Source organism: Mustelus asterias, chromosome 22 (assembly GCF_964213995.1).
Source record: "Mustelus asterias chromosome 22, sMusAst1.hap1.1, whole genome shotgun sequence".
NCBI classification, from domain to species: domain Eukaryota; kingdom Metazoa; phylum Chordata; class Chondrichthyes; order Carcharhiniformes; family Triakidae; genus Mustelus; species Mustelus asterias.
Window position 1 is genome coordinate 1,025,846 of NC_135822.1, and position 20,223 is coordinate 1,046,068.

Genomic DNA, 20,223 nt, shown 5'->3' on the forward strand with positions numbered 1-20,223 from the left:
ACTACAGGACAGGCCTTTCGGGAACTTGAGCTGCTTAGCCAATGCCTTCAATTACTGCACTGGGGGCAGGGCTATCTCACTGTGGGCGGAGCTATCTCGAGGGGCGGAGCTCCTTATAGGCGGGTCTATCTCAGTGGGCGGGGCTATCACTAGGGGCGGAGCTATCACGGGGCGGCGTTCCCTGTGGGTGGAGCTATCACTAGGGGCGGGGTTCCCTGTGGGTGGAGCTTTCACTAGGGGCGGGGTTCCCTTGGGTGGAGCTATCACTAGGGGCGGGGTTCCCTGTGGGTGGAGCTATCACTAGGGGCGGGGTTCCCTGTGGGTGGAGCTATCACTAGGGGCGGGGTCAGCGCCGCAATGCCGGGCCGAGCCTCAGGCTCCGGGAAGCCGCTGTTTGCCGCCGCGGCCGTCGGCTCGGTGCTCACCGCCGTCTGCTACTCGCTGTACCGCCGCAAGCGGGCCGCCGTCCGGGCGCTGCAGGTCAGTCCCAGCGCGGGGCCGCCTCCCCGGTGTTTGTTGCTCCTCTCTCCGGGCCTGGGCTAGCTCCGGGCCTGGGGGTCGAGTGGCCTCCTGCTAGGCAGTGGATGGGAGTTAGACTGCGGGCTGGGCCTGGGGAATGTGTAAATGAGTCAGTAATTGACAGAGCTTTACTGTTGCTATCCAGTCACTAAGTGTCTAACTCTCTGCAGGAAACAGTGCGGTTCCCCCTGGGTCCGGAGCTGAGAAGGATCCTGCTGGATGTCCCAGGGAAGTGCCTTCCCTATGCTGTGATTGAAGGTGGGTTCCCAGGGCAGACATCTCACTGCAGCATTATATTAGATTGCAATCCTCAGCAACCTCTCAGCACTCAGAGTGAAACACTTAACAATGAAGGAGGGAGACCCCTCACACCGGTCACCGTGGAAGGTGCTGGAAGCTATAGAATCATACAAAGTACACTTTGTGAGTGGAAAATCATGTCTCTCAAATTTGATGAGTTTTTTGAAGGGGTAACCAAGAAGGTAGATGAGGGCAGTGCAGTTGACGTTGTCAACATGGACTTTAGCAAGGCCTTTGACAAGGTACCGCATGGTAGGTTGTTGCATAAAGTTAAATCTCACGGGATCCAGGGTGAGGTATCTAAATGGATACAAAATTGGCTTCTTGATAGAACAGTAAGAAGTCTCACAACACCAGGTTAAAGTCCAACAGGTTACTGAACCTGTTGGACTTTAACCTGGTGTTGTGAGACTTCTTACTGTGCTTACCCCAGTCCAACGCCGGCATCTCCACTTCTTGATAGAAGCCAGAGGGTGGATGTCGAGAGTTGTTTTTCAAACTGGAGGCCTGTGACCAGCGATGTGCCTCAGGGATCAGTGCTGGGCCCACTGTTATTTGTCATTTATATTAATGATTTGGATGACAATATAGGGGGCATGGTTAGTAAGCTTGCAGATGACACCAAGATTGGTGGCATAGTGGACAGTGAAGAAAGTTATCTCCAATTGCAATGGGATCTTGATCAATTGGGCCAGTGGGCTGACGGATGGCAGATGGAGTTTAATTTAGACAAATGCGAGGTGATGCATTTTGGTAGGTTGAACCAGGGCAGGACTTACTCAGTTAATGGTAGGGCGTTGGGGAGAGTTACAGAACAAAGAGATCTAGGGGTACATGTTCATAGCTCCTTGAAAGTGGAGTCACAGGTGGACAGAGTGGTGAAAAAGGCATTTGGCATGCTTGGTTTCATCGGTCAGAACATTGAATACAGGAGTTGGGACGTCTTGTTGAAGTTGTACAAGACATTGGTAAGGACACACTTGGAATACTGTGTGCAATTCTGGTCACCCTATTATAGAAAGGATATTATTAAACTAGTAAGAGTGGAGAAAAGATTTACTAGGATGCTACTGGGACTTGATGGATTGAGTTATAAGGAGGGGCTGAATAGACTGGGACTTTTTTCTCTGGAGCGTAGGAGGCTGAGGGGTGACCTTATAGAGGTCTATAAAATAATGAGGGGCATAGACAAGGTAGATAGTCAATATCTTTTCCCAGAGGTAGGGGAGTCTAAAACTAGAGGGCATAGGTTTAAGGTGAGAGGGGAGAGATACAAAAGTGTCCAGAGGGGCAATTGTTTCACACAGAGGATGGTGAGTGTCTGGAGCAAGCTGCCAGAGGTAGTAGTAGAAGCGGGTACAATTTTATCTTTTAAAAAGCATTTAGATAGTTACATGGGTACGATGGGTATGGAAGGACATAGGCCAAATCCGGGCAATTGGGATTAGTTTAAAAAAATAAAGGCGGCATGGACAAGTTGGGCTGAAGGGCCTGTTTCCATGCTGTAAACCTCTATGATTCTATGGAATCAACTCTCCCCGCAGCCTCCTCTGTTGCTCTTGTGGGTGCCCCAAGCAGTGCCAAGGTACTGTCCAGCCGCGACCCCCTCCCCCGAGGGGCTGTACTCACCAGTTCCCTTTGCTTGGTTCACATTTTTAAAAACCAAGTGTAAACCTCACTAACGTGATGTCATGTTGGTGGCTGCTGGTTCCATACATCAGTGGTCAGAACTCTGGCCTTGTAAGGAGAGGTTCGCGAGTTCAGCTCTCGCTCGAGACTTTGGGTACAATTTAGCTAAGAGCTGTTGTAGCGTCGGCGCTGGGGAGCGACGTCACACAGCTTTGACGAGTGGGCAAAATCACAGATTGTGTGCATTTTTGGTGATTAGATATTCTCTTGTTCGCAAAAATAGGAAGGGTAAATCCCTAATGGGGGAGCAATATGGCGGGAATACGTGCTAAGTCGATGTTTTGGAATGAGGTTCCTGACAATCCTGGGTGGGAACCTTGTTACGCCAGGGCTGGGGAAAATTGGAAAACAAGATCATGCTGGCAAAATTCTTGTTTCCAGCTCTCGCCGGATTTTACATTGCCATTTGTGCTCATGGCGAACGTGAGTACAAACCACGCCCCCCCCCCTCCCCCCCAAACCCTCCCCCCCAAACCCTCCCCCCCAAACCCTCCCCCCCAAACCCTCCCCCCCAAACCCTCCCCCCCAAACCCTCCCCCCCAAACCCTCCCCCCCAAACCCTCCCCCCCAAACCCTCCCCCCCAAACCCTCCCCCCCAAACCCTCCCCCCCAAACCCTCCCCCCCAAACCCTCCCCCCCAAACCCTCCCCCCCAAACCCTCCCCCCCAAACCCTCCCCCCCAAACCCTCCCCCCCAAACCCTCCCCCCCAAACCCTCCCCCCCAAACCCTCCCCCCCAAACCCTCCCCTCCCCCCCCAAACCCTCCCCCCCAAACCCTCCCCTCCCCCCCAAACCCTCCCCTCCCCCCCAAACCCTCCCCTCCCCCCCAAACCCTCCCCTCCCCCCAAACCCTCCCCTCCCCCCCAAACCCTCCCCCCCAAACCCTCCCCCCCAAACCCTCCCCCCCAAACCCTCCCCCCAAACCCTCCCCCCCAAACCCTCCCCCCTCGCCACCGACAGTAGTGTGATCAAAGTCAACGTGGTTTACAAAAGTGAAATTGCATTGATCATCTAGAGAAGTTTAGTATGATCAAAAGTAGTCAGCACGGCTTTGTCAAGGGCAGGTCGTGCCTTACGAGCCTGGTTGAGTTCTTTGAAAATGTGACCAAACACATTGACGAAGGAAGAGCGGTGGATGTGGTCTATATGGACTTCAGCAAGGCGTTCGATAAGGTCCCCCATGCAAGACTTCTTGAGAAAGTGAGAGGGCATGGGATCCAAGGGGCTGTTGCCTTGTGGATCCAGAACTGGCTTGCCTGCAGAAGGCAGAGAGTGGCTGTGGAGGGGTCTTTCTCTGCATGGCGGTCAGTGACCAGTGGAGTGCCCCAGGGATCTGTTCTGGGACCCTTGCTGTTTGTCATTTTCATAAATGACCTGGATGAGGAAGTGGAGGGATGGGTTGGTAAGTTTGCTGACGACACCAAGGTAGGTGGTGTTGTGGATAGTTTGGAGGGATGTCAGAAGTTGCAGCGAGACATAGATAGAATGCAAGACTGGGCGGAGAAGTGGCAGATGGACTTCAACCCGGATAAGTGTGTAGTGATCCATTTTGGCAGATCCAATGGGATGAAGCAGCAGTATAATATGAAGGGTACCATTCTTAGCAGTGTAGAGGATCAGAAGGACCTTGGGGTCCGGGTCCATAGGACTCTTAAATCAGCCTCGCAGGTGGAGGATGCGGTCAAGACGGCGTACGGCGTACTGGCCTTCATTAATCGAGGGATTGAGTTTAGGAGTCGGGAGATAATGCTGCAGCTTTATAGGACCCTGGTTAGACCCCACTTGGAGTACTGCGCGCAGTTCTGGTCACCTCATTACAGGAAAGATGTTGAAGCCATTGAAAGGGTGCAGAGGAGATTTACAAGGATGTTGCCTGGATTGGGGGGCATGCCTTATGAGGATAGGTTGAGGGAGCTTGGTCTCTTCTCCCTGGAGAGACGAAGGATGAGAGGTGACCTGATAGAGGTTTACAAGATGTTGAGAGGTCTGGATAGGGTAGACTCTCAGAGGCTATTTCCAAGGGCTGAAATGGTTGCTACGAGAGGACACAGGTTTAAGGTGCTGGGGGGTAGGTACAGAGGAGATGTCAGGGGTAAGTTTTTCACTCAGAGGGTGGTGGGTGAGTGGAATCGGCTGACGTCGGTGGTGGTGGAGGCAAACTCGTTGGGGTCTTTTAAGAGACTTCTGGATGAGTACATGGGATTTAATGGGATTGAGGGCTATAGATAGGCCTAGAGGTAGGGATATGATCAGCGCAACCTGTGGGCCGAAGGGCCTGTTTGTGCTGTGGCTTTCTATGTTCTATGTTCTATAAAGTTTTTTTGTGTAACTAGTGGATTGATAAAGAGGGCCCGTAGATGTTGTACACTTGGATTTCCAAAAAAGATGCCACAGAAAGACTTGGACAGGTTAGGAGAGTGGGCAAAGAAGTGGCAGATGGAATACACTGTGGAAAAGTGTGAGGTTATGCACTTTGGAAGGAGGAATGGAGGCATAGACTATTTTCTAATTGGGAAAATGCTTAGGAAATCAGAAGCACAAAGGGACTTGGGAGTCCTTGTTCAAGATTCTTCTAAGGTTAACGTGCAGGTTTACAGCAGCTAGCAAGGCAAATGCAATGTTAGCAGTCATGGCGAGAGGGCTAGAATACAAGAGCAGGGATGTACTTCTGAGACTGTATAAGGCTCTGGTCAGACCCTATTTGGCGTATTCTGAGCAGTTTTGGGCCCCATATCTAAGGAAGGATGTGCTGGCCTTGGAGAGGGTCCAGAGAAGGTTCACAAGAATGATCCCTGGAATGAAGAGCTTGTTGTATGAGGAACGGTTGAGACTCTGGGTCTGTACTCGTTGGGGTGATCTTATTGAGACTTACAGGAATCTGCGAGGTCTGGATAGAGTGGACGTGGAGAGGATGTTTCCACTCGTAGAAAAAACTAGAACCAGAGGGCACAACCTCAGACTAAAGGGTCGATCCTTTAAAACAGAGATGAGGAGGAATTTCTTCAGCCAGAGGGTGGTGAATCTGTGGAATTCTTTGCCACAGAATGCTGTGGAGGCCAGGTCATTGAGTGTCTTTAAGACAGAGATAGATAGATCTTGATTAATAAGGGGATCAGGGGTTATGGGGAAAAGGCAGGAGAATGGTGAGAAAAATATCATCCATGATTGAATGGCGGAGCAGACTCGATGGGCCGAGTGGCCTAATTCTGCTCCTCTGTCTTATGGTCTTAAAGCTAGGTGGAAAGGTAAGTTGTGGGCAGGGGACAGAGAGCTGCAAAGGTTAAGTGGGTGGACAGTAAGATGGCAGATTGAGAAAATTGTAGAGAAGAGCAAGATTATGGGTGGCATGGTGGCGCAGTGGTTAGCACTGCTGCCTCACAGCGCCAGAGACCCAGGTTCGACTTTTGGCTTGTCTGTGTGGGGTTTGCACATTCTCCCCATGCCTGCGTGGGTTTCCTCCGGGCGCTCCGGTTTCTTCCCAGTCCAAAGATTTGCGGGTTAGGTGGATTGGCCATGCTAAATTGCCCTAGTCTCAGGAGGACTAGCTAGGGTAATATGCACAGGGTTAGAGGGCCTGGGTGGGATTGTAGTTGGTGTGGACTCAATGGGCCGAATGGCCTCCTTCTGCATTGTAGATTCTATGATTATTCATGTAAGAATAGAGTATTTTTTACAAAGTGAGAAACTTGTAATGTTCATGTTCAGAGATTTGGATATGCTTGTACAAGGAAAACACAGCATGCAAGTACAGCAAGCATTGAGGAAGGCAAATGGCATGTTGGCCATTATCACAAAGGGATTGGAGTTCAGGGGTAAAAAAAACCCTGCTACAGTGGTTTGGGGCTTTGGTGAGACCACACCTGGAATGCTTTGTGCAGTTTCAGTCTCCATAGTTAAGGAAGGATCTAGTTGCGTCAGAGACAGTACAGTGAATGTTCACTAGATTGGGAGCGATTGATCTACAATGAGAAGCCGTGTAAATTGGGTTCATGTTCTCTGGCATTTAGAATGTTAAGATTAGTTGGTAAATGTGATTGTAGTTCCTATCCCACTATTGTATATTTTTAAATGGTGGGAACTTGTTGCTTCATTGCAAGACACTAGGATTATATCTCATCATTTTAACATTTTGTACCTTTGTAAATAAAATCTCTGCCAATCCAGTGCAGCGACAGCGCTGAGAGAACAAGGTAACTCCCGAGAGGCTGCATTTCAGTAAAAACTCCAAAAGGATCATTGTTGTTTTGCTTTTATCTGTTCAGTCATGGGATTGTCACCTGTAGATTCGATGTGGAGATGCCGGTGTTGGACTGGGGTCAGCACAGTAAGAAGTCTACCTGTAGATTCCACAGAAAACATTGAATCAAAGGGAAGATGAAGAGAAATATTTTACACCGAGAGCTACGACAAACCGAACTACACAACCTGAAATTTATTTATTAGTGTCACAAGTAGGCTTACATCGACACCGCAATGAAGTTACTGTGAAAATCCCCGAGTCACCACATTCCGGCGCCTGTTCGGGCACACTGAGGGAGAATTTAGCACGGACAATGCACCTAACCAGCACGTCTTTCAGACTGTGGGAGGAAACCGGAGCACCCGGAGGAAACCCACGCAGACACAGAGAGAATATGCAAACTCCACACAGACAGTGACCCAAGCCGGGAATTGAACCCGGGTTCCTGGCGCTGGGAGGCAGCAGTGCTCAACACTGCCATGGGGTGGTGGAAGTGGTTCAGGAGCAATTTTCACAAGCGAATTAGAAATACACTTAAAAAGATAAAAAGAAAATGCAGGGTTGTGGATAAGGATTGAGGCTGTAGCACTGATTGCATGGGTGCCTGGAACTCGCTGCTGGGGGGAGGTCATGGAAGCAGATACACGAGTGAGTTTTAAGGTGCATCTGGACAAATACATGAATAGGATGGAAATAGAGGAATATGGTCCCCGGAAGGGTAGGGGGTTTTGGTTCAGTCGGGCAGCATGGTCGATGCACGCTGGAGGGGCCTGTTCCTGTGCTGTAATTTTCTTTGTTCTTTCAAAGAGCTGGTATGTGTATAATGGAGCAAATGGTCTTCTTTACTGCTGCAAGATTTTATTTTTATCTTGCATTGTATTTGCAGCACAGAACAAGGCCATTTGGCCCATTTCATGATCCATGCAGGTGTTTATGCTCCGCACAACCTTTCCTTCAACTGCATCAATATCTCCCCCCTCTCCCCCCCCCCCCCGCCCATGTTTTTTCAGTTCCTCTAATAATGCACCTATTCTATTCACCTCAAGCACTCCCTGTTGTGCTGAGTTCCACATTCTCACCACACTCTGGATAAATACACTCCTGAATTCCCTAATGAGTTTATTTGTAGCTATCGTGTGCCAATGACACACAAGTGGAAATATCTTCCCCGTGCCAGGCCTATCAAACTGATAATCATACAAAGCTCCATCAGGTCACCATTCAGGCTTCTTTCTGGAGAAATCCTGATACCATTCAACCTTACCAGGATGTTGCCTGGTATGGAGGGTCTTAGCTATGAGGAGAGATTGGGTAGACTGGGGTTGTTCTCCTTGGAAAGACGGAGAATGAGGGGAGATCTAATAGAGGTGTATAAGATTATGAAGGGTATAGATAGGGTGAACAGTGGGAAGCTTTTTCCCAGGTCGGAGGTGACGATCACGAGGGGTCACGGGCTCAAGCTGAGAGGGGTGAAGTATAACTCAGATATCAGAGGGACGTTTTTTACACAGAGGGTGGTGGGGGCCTGGAATGCACTGCCAAGTAGGGTGGTGGAGGCAGGCACGCTGACATCGTTTAAGACTTACCTGGATAGTCACATGAGCAGCCTGGGAATGGAGGGATACAAACGATTGGTCTAGTTGGACCAAGGAGCGGCACAGGCTTGGAGGGCCGAAGGGTCTGTTTCCTGTGCTGTACTGTTCTTTGTTCTTTGCTGATTACTATATTCTCTCTGTCCTGATATCATCCTTGTCTAGTGTCCACATGTTTTTTTAATAATATGGAAACCAGAGTTGTTCACCAATACCCCAAGTGTGGTCAAATCAATTCTGTGAATGAAACAATCTTAAAGGAAAATAATCTAAGCTTCGTGCTCCATCTACTGGTTATCTGCTGTTAACGTTGTTCATGTTCTGATTCACATTCTGGCAAAGATGGGATTGATCCACTCAACATGTAGGTTACTGTCGTAACCATAGTTACAGCAGTAATTATGTAGTTAAAAGAACATGTTAAAAATCTTAATGCAAAGGTTCTTGTCTCCAAGACATTGATTAAACTAATATATTTCTATTGAGAGTTCAACTTTGGGAGTTGAACCCTCACAATTATCATAAATACTCAGACAAATGAAGGCCATTTGGCCCATTGAGGCTGTGCTAGCTATTTGAAAGACATAAGAACATAAGAAGTAGGAGCAGGAGTAGGCCATCTGGCCCTTCAAGCCTACCCCGCCATTCAACAAGATCATGGCTGATCTGAAGTGAATCAGTTCCACTTACCCGCCTGCTCCCCATAACCCCTAATTCCCTTATCGATCAGAAAACTATCTACCCGTGATTTAAACATATTCAACGAGGAAGCCTCCACCACTTCAATGGGCAGAGAATTCCAGAGATTCACTACCCTCTGAGAGAAGAGGTTCCCCCTCAACTCTGTTCTGAACCGGCCCCCCCCTTATTTTGAGGCTGTGCCCTCTAGTTCTGGTTTCCCTTCTAAGTGGAAAGAATCTCTCCACCTCTACCCTATCCAGCCCCTTCATTATCTTGTATGTCTCTATAAGATCATCCTTCTAAACTCCAACGAGTACAGACCCAATCTGTTTAATCTCTCCTCATAAGCTACACCCCTCATCTCCGCTATCAACCTGGTGAACCTTCTCTGCACTCCCTCCAAGGCCAATATATCGTTTCGCAAATAAGGGGACCAAAACTGCACACAGTACTCCAGTTGCGGCCTCACCAGTGCCTTGTACAGTTGCAGCAAGACCTCCCTGCTTTTATATTCTATCCCCCTCGCGATAAAGGCCAACATTCCATTCGCCTTCTTGATCACCTGCTGCACCTGCAGACTGAGTTTTTGCGATTCGTGCACAAGGACCCCCAGGTCCCTCTGCACAGTCGCACGATGTAATTTTTCTCCATTTAAATAATATTCCAATTTACTATTATTTCTTCCAAAGTGGATAACCTCACATTTGCTAACGTTATATTCCATCTGCCAGATCCTCGCCCACTCACTCAGCCTATCCAAATCTCTCTGCAGACTTTCCGCGTCCTCCACGCAATTCGCTTTCCCACTCACCTTCGTGTCATCAGCAAACTTGAATACCCTACATTCAGTCCCCTCCTCCAGATCATCTATGTAAATGGTAAACAATTGAGGCCCCAGCACCGATCCCTGCGGCACGCCACTGGTCACCAACTGCCAACCAGAAAAGCACCCATTTATCCCAACTCTCTGCTTCCTGTTAGATAGCCAATCCCCAATCCACGCCAACACCTTACCCCTAACTCCGTGTACCCCAATCTTCTGCAGCAACCTTTTGTGAGGCACCTTATCGAACGCCTTCTAGATATCTAAAAACACCACATCCACCGGTTCCCCTCTGTCAACCGCACTAGTGACATCTTCATAAAAGTCCAGTAGATTCGTCAAACACGACTTTCCCTTCATGAATCCATGCTGCGTCTGCTTGATCGAACCATTCTTATTCAGGTGCTCTGTTATTTCCTCTTTAATAATGGACTTTAGCATCTTCCCAACTACGGACGTTAAGCTAACCGGCCTGTAGTTACCCGCCTTTTGTCTACTTCCTTTTTTAAACTGGCGTAACAGTAGCTGTTTTCCAGTCAGCCGGCACTACCCCAGAGTCCAGCGAATTTTGATAAATTACTACTAACGCATCTGCTATTACCTCAGCCATTTCTTTCAGTACCCTGGGATGCATTCCATCCGGGCCCGGGGACTTGTCTACCTTCAGTCCTATTAGTCTACCAAGCACCACCTCCTTAGTAACAGTAATTGTATTAAGGACCTCCCCTCCCACCAACTCTCGATCTCTAATATTCGGCAAACTATTTGTGGCTTCCACCGTGAAGACCGACACAAAGAACTTATTTAAAGTCTCAGCCATTTCCTCGTTTTCCACTATTAAATCCCCCCTCTCATCTTCCAAGGGTCCAACATTCACTCTAGCCACTCTATTCCTTTTTATATACTTGTAAAAACTTTTACTTTTACTATCAAGACCACTGCTATTCAGTCCTATACCCCTGAATTTGTAAGTAACCCTTTAAGTTCCTCAAGTACATCGCTACTCTCTAAAAGTTATTTATGGAATTAACTTCCTTCAGCTTTTGGGGGAGAGCATTCCAGGTATCAATAACTGAGCAAAATTAATTCGCCTCATCTCCCATTTAAATATTATGCTGATGACTTTAAATCAATGACTTCTGTGTTTTTTTATTCATTCTTGGGACAGGGGCGCCGCTGGGTAGGCCCAGCATTTATTGCCCATCCCTAATTGCCCTTGAGAAGGTGGTGGTGAGCTGCCTCCTTGAACTGCTGCAGTCCATATTCTGTGGGTTGACCCACAATGCCATTAGGGAGGGAATTCCAGGATTTTGACCCAGTGGCTGCGAAGGAATGGCGATATATTGAATTAGATTTAAATCATATCCAGGAAGCAAAATAAAGGTTGGAAAATACAAGTGGATTCATAGAATCCCTACAGCACAGGAGGCCATTCGGCCCATCAAGTCTGCACCGACCACAATCCCACCCAGGCCCTATTCCCGTAACCGCACATATTTACCCTGCAAATCCCCCCGACACTAGGGTCAAGTTACTATGGCCAATCAACCTAACCCACACATCTTTGGACTGGTTAATGCTAAGGAGGTAAGAAGCCATTTTTCTTCCTTTCCGTTATAAGATGATCAGAAACCTGATTATCCCACCTTTAAAACGTTAAAAATCAGGGCAAGTTTTTTTTAATTACAGGATTTATAAATAACTCAACTCAAACAGTAGGATCACGGTTTCCCATTTCCAATTCGGGCTGTTAAAAGTTAAAGTTTGAGCTTTGTTTAAACCACTGCCTGATATAAGTTTGCACACATGTAATAAACTCTGCTGGATGCGCGTTTGATAGAATATATCTATTTCTCAAACCTGCAAACTCTGAAACACACTATTTAATGAATTCTATTTAACTAGTACAGAATTTGAATACTGCTTTTAGCCTTGCACTCATCAGGACAAACACGAATGCCAAATTTCAAATGATCACAATTCATAGGACAGGAGAAGAGAGTGCTGGCAAATTCATGGAGAGAAATAGATATAAAAATGTCTGCAACTTAATTTTCTGAGGGAATGAATCAACACCCTTGTTAAATAATCTTTCCAAGTCAGGGGAGTTGCTCTTATTTATCCCTGAACATGATGTTAATGTTAGTGTCTCTCTCATTCCTGGATGCATCGTCCTTTATTAGGCTAATACTCTGTATTAGTACAAAACAAGTGGACAGTTGTCCCAGGTTCCTGCCATTTCAGTAATGTCAGTGTGGAGATTATTGGAGAAAGCTACAGCACACTAAAACAGCAACTTCTGAATTTCCACATTTAACTGTGGGGCACTGGAAGTTGCAGTCTGATTTATCCAGGAATACCCGTAAGCACTTGCATCCTCAGCTATATTGTAAAAATTTGGCCGTAGCATATGTGCAGCGAGCTGGTAAATGTAATGATCCGTTTCTTTTTCTGTCGTTCAGGTGTGGTTAACCCTGTCAAAGAAACCCTCAATAGCCAGTTTGTGGATGGCTGCAAAGGAGTTATACAACGACTTGTTTTACAGGAACATAAAATGGTGTGGAATCGAACTACCCACATCTGGTAAGTTTGGCAGCCTAGCGGTGAGGGGGCAGGAACATGCCGGCCCCTCAGGGAGGCCAGGACTGGGGGCTGCCTGCCTCCCGGGGAGGGGGGGCGAGCTGGGGGCTGCCGGCCTCCCGGGGAGTGGGGGGAGGGGGGGAGAGCTGGGGGCTGCCGGCCTCCCGGGGAGGGGGGGGTGGGGGTCTGAGGGCTGCCGGCCTCCCGGGGAGGGGGGGGGGGGTCCGAGGGCTGCCGGCCTCCCGGGGGGGTGGGGGGAGGGGTGCTGCCATTCTCCCGGGGAAGTGGAGGGGAGGCGGTTCTGGGGGCTGCCGGCCTCCCGGGGAGGGAGAGCTGGGGGCTGCCGGCCTCCCGGGGAGAGGGGGACTGGGAACTGCTGACCTCCCAGGGATGAGGGCTGGGGGCTGCCGGCCTCCTGGGGAGGAAGAGGGGTGGGGGGGGGGGGGGGGGGGGGTGGGGGGGGGGGGGCGGGGGGGTGATTGGTGGGGTAGGGTCTGTCTGCTCAACCATTTAATTTTGTCCATGGAAGCTATTCCAGAAATGACATCAGAAGGTTCCATTTAATGGAATGAAATATCTGTAGCCAGCGTGGTGGAATTTGCGTTAACAGATTAACTTTTACCTGCCATGGGAAATGCATTGCAGAAAGTGCCCGTGTAGATTCCTGACTAACTGTATGACATGGGGACATGAGGAAAACTGTTTTTAAGCAGAGGGTGGTGGGGGTCTGGAATTCACTGCCCGAGGAGGTGGTGGAGGCAGACACCCTAAACCTATTTTGAAACATACCTAGATCTGCACCGTTAGTGTCATAAGCAACGGCACTGTGGGCCATATGCAGGAAGATGGGATTAGAAAGGACACCTGGGTGTCCTTGAGTCAGCATGGACAAGATGGGCCGAATGGCTCCCTTCTATGCTATATTATTTCTATGGTTTCTGTATTAGAAAGAACAAGAGAAGTCTGCACCCTTAGCCTACAAGCTAAGAGTTGGAATCCTCGCACCCTTGACTTGCCATTGAGTCAATCTGGGAGGTCCAAGGTGAATGGAGATCCCTCGATGGATTTCCTGGTCTGTAAAGCATTTTGGAGAAACATTGAAATGGACTTGGAACCATAGAAAATTACAGCTCAGAAACAGGCCTTTTGGCCCTTCTTGTCTGTGCCGAACCATTTTATGCCTAGTCCCACTGACCTGCACTTGGACCATATCCCTCCACACCCCTCTCATCCATGAACCCGTCCAAGTTTTTCTTAAATGTTAAAAGTGACCCCGCATTTACCACTTTATCCGGCAGCTCATTCCACACTCCCACCACTCTCTGCGTGAAGAAGCCCCCCCAATATTGCCTTTTAAACTTTTCTCCTTTCACCCCTAACCCATGCCCTCTGGTTTTTTTCTCCCCTAGCCTCAGCAGAAAAAGCCTGCTTGCATTCACTCTATCTATACCCATCAAAATCTTATACACTTCTATCAAATCTCCCCTCATTCTTCTACGCTCCAGGGAATACAGTCCCAACCTATTCAATCTCTCTCTGTAACTCAGCTTCTCAAGTCCCGGCAACATCCTTGTGAACCTTCTCTGCACTCTTTCAACCTTATTTACACCCTTCCTGTAACTAGGTGACCAAAACTGTACACAATACTCTAAATTCGGCCTCACCAATGCCTTATATAACCTTACCATAACACTCCAACGTTTATACTTGATACTCTGATTTATAAAGGCCAATGTACCAAAGGCACTCTTTATGACCCTATCCACCTGTGACGTCACTTTTAGGGAATTCTGTACCTGTATTCCCAGATCCCTCTGTTCAACTGCACTCTTCAGAGTCCTACCATTTACCCTGTACGTTCTACTTTGGTTTGTCCTTCCAAAGTGCAATATCTCACACTTGTCTGCGTTAAATTCCAGTTGCCATTTTTCAGCCCATTTTTCTAGTTGGTCCAAATCCCTCTGCAAGCTTTGAAAACCTTCCTCACTGTCCACTACACCTCCAATCTTTGTATCATCAGCAAATTTGCTGATCCAATTTACCACATTATCATCCAGATCATTGATATAGATGACAAACAACAATGGACCCAACACCGATCCCTGCGGCACACCACTGGTCACAGGCCTCCACTCAGAGAAGCAATCCTCCACAACCACTCTCTGGCTTCTTCCATTGAGCCAGTGTCTTATCCAATTTACTACCTCCCCATGTATACCTAGCGACTGAACCTTCCTAACTAACCTCCCATGAGGGACCTTGTCAAAGGCCTTGCTGAAATCCAGGTAGACAACATCCACCGCCTTCCCTTCATCCACTTTCCTGGTAACCTCCTTGAAAAACACGAATAGATTGGTCAAACATGACCTACCATGTACAAAGCCATGTTGACTCTCCCTAATAAGTCCCTGTCTATCCAAATATTTGTAGATCCTATCCCTTATCACTCCTTCCAATAACTTGTCCACCACCGACGTCAAACTTACTGGCCTATAATTTCCCGGATTTCTTTTGGAACCTTTTTTAAACAACGGAACAACATGAGCCACCCTCCAATCATCCTGCACCTCCCCCGTGAATACTGCCATTTTAAATATGTCTGCCAGGGCCCTTGCAAGCTCAACACTATCCACTCTGATTTGCCTCAAGATAGCAAGCGCCTCCTCCCCTTTAATCTGTAAAGGTTCCATGACCTTTGGGCGGCACGGTAGCACAGTGGTTAGCACAGTGGTTAGCACTGCTGCTTCACAGCTCCAGGGACCTGGGTTCGATTCCCGGCTTGGGTCACTGTCTGTGTGGAGTTTGCACATTCTCCTTGTGTCTGCGTGGGTTTCCTCCGGGTGCTCCGGTTTCCTCCCACAGTCCAAAGATGTGTGGGTTAGGTTGATTGGCCAGGTTAAAAATTGCCCCTTAGAGTCCTGAGATGCGTAGGTTAGAGGGATTAGCGGGTAAATATGTGGGGGTAGGGCCTGGGTGGGATTATGGTCGGTGCAGACTCGATGGGCTGAATGGCTTCCTTCTGCACTGTAGGGTTTCTATGATTTCTATGACCTCCGTACCTGTTTGCCCTATTTCCATAGACTCCATGCCCGTTTCCTTAGTAAATACGGATGCAAAAAACCCATTTAATATCTCCCCCATTTCTTTCGCTTCCATACATAACCGACCACTCTGATCCTCAAGAGGACCAATTTTATCCCTCACTATCCTTTTGCTCCTAACATACTTATAGAAGCTAAAGAACAAAGACCAATACAGCACAGGAGCAGGCACTTCGGCCCTCCAAGCCCGCACCGCTCCCTGGTCCAAACTAGACCATTCTTTTGTCTCCCTCCATTCCCACTCTGTTCATGTGGCTATCTAGATAAGTCTTAAACGTTCCCAGTGTGCCCGCCTCCACTACCTTGCCTGGCAGCGCATTCCAGGCCCCCACCACCCTCTGTGTAAAATATGTCCTTCTGATATCCATGTTAAACCTCCCCCCCACCCCCCCCCCCCCTCACCTTGAACCTATGACCCCTCATGAACGTCACCACCGACCTGGGAAAAAGCTTCCCACCGTTCGCCCTATCTATGCCTTTCATAATTTTATACACCTCTATTAGGTCTCCCCTCATCCTCCGTCTTTCCAGTGAGAACAACCCCAGTTTACCCAATCTCTCCTCGTAACTAAGCCCCTCCATACCAGGCAACATCTTGGTAAACCTCCTCTGTACTCTCTCCAAAGCCTCCACGTCCTTCTGGTAGTGTGGCGACCAGAACTGGGCGCAGTATTCCAAATGCGGCCGAACCAACGTTCTATACATCCGCAACATCAGACCCCAACTTTTATACTCTATGCCCCATCCTATAAAGGCAAGCATGCCATATGCCTTCTTCACCACCTTCTCCACCTGTGACGTCACCTTCAAGGATCTGTGGACTTGCACACCCAGGTCCCTCTGCGTATCTACACCCTTTATGGTTCTGCCATTTATCGTATAGCTCACCCCTACATTAGCTCTACCAAAATGCATCACTTCGCATTTATCTGGATTGAACTCCATCTGCCATTTCTTTGCCCAAATTTCCAGCCTATCTATATCCATCTGTAGCCTCTGACAATGTTCCTCACTATCTGCAAGTCCAGCCAATTTCGTGTCGTCTGCAAAGTTACTGATCACACTGATCACCTTCAAGCTCTTTGGATTTTCCTTCACTCTGTCTGCCAAAGCAACCTCATGCCTTCTTTTAGCCCTCCTGATTTGCCTCTTAAGTTGCTTCTTGCACTTTTTGTACTCCTTGAGCATCTGATCTGTTACTTGCTGCCTGTACATTTCATACAACTCTCTCTTCCTCTTAATCAGTGTTACAATCTCCCTCGAGAAAATATTTACTTTGCCTTTAATCCTGACAGGAACATACAAACTCTGCACTCTCAAAATTTCTCCTTTGAAGGCCTCCCACTTTCCATTTACATCCTTACCAGAGAACAGCCTGTGCCAATCCACACTTCCCAGATCCCTTCTCATTTAATCAAATTTGGCCTTTTTCCAGTTCAGAACTTCAACCCGAGGACCAGATCTATCCTTATCCACTATCAGGTTGAAACTAATGGCATTATGATCACTGGATCCAAAGTGTTCCCTCACGCTCGCATCCGTCACCTGCCCTAACTCATTTCCCAATAGGAGATCCAATATCGCATCCTCTCTAGTTGGCACCTCTATATACTGATGTAGAAAATTCTCCTGAACACATTTGACAAACTCTACCCCATCTAAACCTTTAACAGTATGTGAGTCCCAATCTATATGTGGAAAATTAAAATCCCTTACTATCACAACTTTGTGTTTCTTGCAGTTGTCAGCTATCTCTCAGCTGATTTGCTCCTCCAATTCTCGCTGACGATTGGGTGGTCTATAATACAACCCCATTAATGTGGTCATACCTTTCTTGTTTCTCAGCTCCACCCATAGGGCCTCTGTAGACAAGCTCCCTAATCTATCCTGCCTGAGTACCGCTGTAACATTTTCCCTGACCAACAATGCCACCCCCCCCCACCTTTTATCCCTCTGCCTCTATCCCGCCTGAAACATTGGAACCCCGGAACATTGAGCTGCCAGTCCTGCCCCTCCTGTAGCCAAGTTTCATTAATGGCTATAATGTCATATTTCCATGTGTCTATCCACGCCTTCAGCTCATCTGCCTTCCCCACAATACTCCTGGCATTGAAATAGACACACCTCAAAAGGTTATTTCCACCACACTCTACCCTTCCATTTGTGATTTTACTTGAACTAACCTGTCTTTTTACCCCTGCTCCACTATCTGCTCTGGCACTCTGGTTCCCATCCCCCTGCAAATCTAGTTTAAACGTTCCCCAATAACACTAGCAAACCTCCCTGCAAGTATGTTGGTCCCCTTGTAGTTTAGGTGTAACCCGTCTTTCTTGTACAGGTCCCACCTGCCCCAGAAGAGGTCCCAATGATCCAAGAATTGGAAACCCTGCCCCCTGCACCAGTTCCTCAGCCACGTGTTCATCCGCCCAAGCATCCTACTCCTGCCCTCACTGGCATGTGGCTCAGGTAGCAATCCTGAGATTACCATCCTCGGGGTCCTGCTTTTTAACTTCCTTCCAAGCTCTTTGTACTCACTCTTTAGGACCTCCTCACTCTTCCTACCTACGTCATTTGTACCAATGTGTATCACGACATCTGGCTGATCACCTTCCCACTTTAGAACGCTGTGCACGCGATCAGAGACATCCCTGACCTTGGCACCCGAGAGGCAACAAACCATGCGGGAGTCTCTGTCCCGACCACAGAACCTCCTGTCCGTACCTCTGACCATTGAGTCCCCTATCACTACTGCTCTCCTCTTCTTCCTCCCACCCTTTTGCGCTGTAGAACCAAACTCAGTATCAGAGTTCCGGCTGTCGCAGCTTGTCCCAGGTAAAGCATCTCCCACAACAGTATCCAATTTAGTATACCTGTTTTGGAGGGGTATGGCCACAGGGGAACCCTGGTCTGCCTGTCCTTTCACATTTCCATTTCCTCTCCTTACAGTAACCCAATTTCCTATGCTCTGCTGCTTGGGTGTAACTACCTCCCTAAAGCTACTGTCTATAAACTCCTCATTCTCCCGAATTAGATGGAGGTCATCAAGCTCCTGCTCCAGTTCCTTAACACGCTTTGCTAGCAGCTGCAGCTGGATGCATCTTTTGCAGGTGTTGACTTCACGGTGAAATCAGTATTTGCTTCTTGGAACAAATTGGAGATATATTTGAATATTTACATAAGTCTTGTGGGCTAAATGAGAGTTAGACTTGAGCAGTGTTCTGTAATACTACACAGTCGAGAGGTGCTGCTTGTAACCCTTTATCTATAGGTTTTACTTTGCTTTCAACAGGAATGACTGTGAAAAGATTATCCATCAAAGGACCAATACTGTACCCTTTGACCTTGTGCCTCCTGATTGCAAGCCTAGCATATCAGTGAGGGTGATGAAACCTTTGGAGGCATCCGAACTAAACCTGGAAACTGTGTATGAAAAGTTTCACCCTGCAGTACAAACATTTACTAACATAATTGGTCATTACATCAGTGGCGAACGGCCAAAGGGGATCAAAGAGACTGAGGAAATGCTAAGAGACAAGGACATCATAACTGGTGTTGGAGAACTTGTACTGGACAATAACTTTATTAAGCTGCAGCCTCCAAAACAAGGCCTGCAATACTACCTGAGTCGGTTGGACTTTGAATCCCTCATCCGAAAGCAGGAGTCCAAGGTAAAGCTTTGGAAGATCCTGACTGTGGTGTTTGGAATTACAACGTGTGTTACCTTCTATTTCATAATGCGGCGCCAGTATAAACGCTACAAAATGGAACAGGAGCAGACACAGCTGCAGAGAGAAATGTTGGCAATGAAGAAACAACGTCTGCAGGAGCTTGAGCTAACAGAGGACGAGGTCTCACAAAATGCGTGTGCCATTTGCCTGAGCAGGGAGCGGGCTTGTGTGTTCCTGGAGTGTGGGCATGTCTGCTCTTGTGCTGATTGTTCCGAGGCCTTACCTATTCCGAAGAAATGTCCAATTTGTAGAAATGTTATCTCCAGAATAGTCCCACTGTACAATAGTTAAATACTCATATTTTTTACAGCTCTTTCTATGATAAAATGCATGGAGGTAGGAAATTGTACTGAGAAAAAAGTCTAAAAGCAATTTGTGTGTTTAAAAAAAAATGTCGCAATGTATCTGTTTAAAGTTATTAATTTCTGTTTGGCTTTTTCCTTCTATACTTTTCAATTCCTGTGGTGGATAATCCTATATTACTGAAATGCATTTTTACCTCTTTATTCCCTTCTTGGTCAAATCTGTCTAATTGGGCCTTGAATATATGACCTGGCCTCCACTGCCCATTGGGGAAGAAAATTCCAAAGACTAACAGCCCTGAGTCACAAGAAATTCCTCCTGTCTGCTGTCATAAATGGGAGACCTGTTAGTTTGAAACTGTCTCCCCCGAGTTCTAGATTCCAGCACCCACAGTAATTTGCTTTTAGCTAATGTGAGCACTGGTGCCCTCGAGGGCAAAATTGGGAAATTAATAGTGGAAAAACAAAGTAGCAGAGGCTTTGAGCAAGTGTTTTGTATCTGTTCACACAGTACAAAGAACAAAGAAAAAGAAAATTATGGCGCAGGAACAGGCCCTTTGGCCCTCCAAGCCTGCACCGACCATGTAAATGTGTAGATGACACAAATCAATTCCCCAAACAGTAGAAAATCAGTAAGTAGTCTCACAAAATCAGGTTAAAGTCCAACA

At 47.7% G+C, this 20,223-nt stretch overlaps 1 protein-coding gene across 2 annotated transcripts; it reads left to right on the top strand.

Annotated features, from left to right (window-relative positions):
• The first annotated feature begins 316 nt into the window (after positions 1–316).
• mul1 (mitochondrial E3 ubiquitin protein ligase 1) lies at positions 317–19,671 on the top strand. 2 transcript variants are annotated; one of them, XM_078238585.1, is made up of 4 exons: positions 317–480; positions 690–777; positions 12,307–12,427; positions 18,815–19,671. In XM_078238585.1, exons 1-4 carry the CDS (start codon positions 358–360, stop codon positions 19,542–19,544), a joined length of 1,062 nt encoding a protein of 353 aa, XP_078094711.1. In that variant the 5' UTR covers positions 317–357; the 3' UTR covers positions 19,545–19,671. The 2 variants fall into 2 exon arrangements, with proteins under 2 accessions (XP_078094711.1, XP_078094710.1); XM_078238584.1 differs by having other exon boundaries at positions 340–480; positions 690–942.
• Positions 19,672–20,223: the final 552 nt, after the last annotated feature.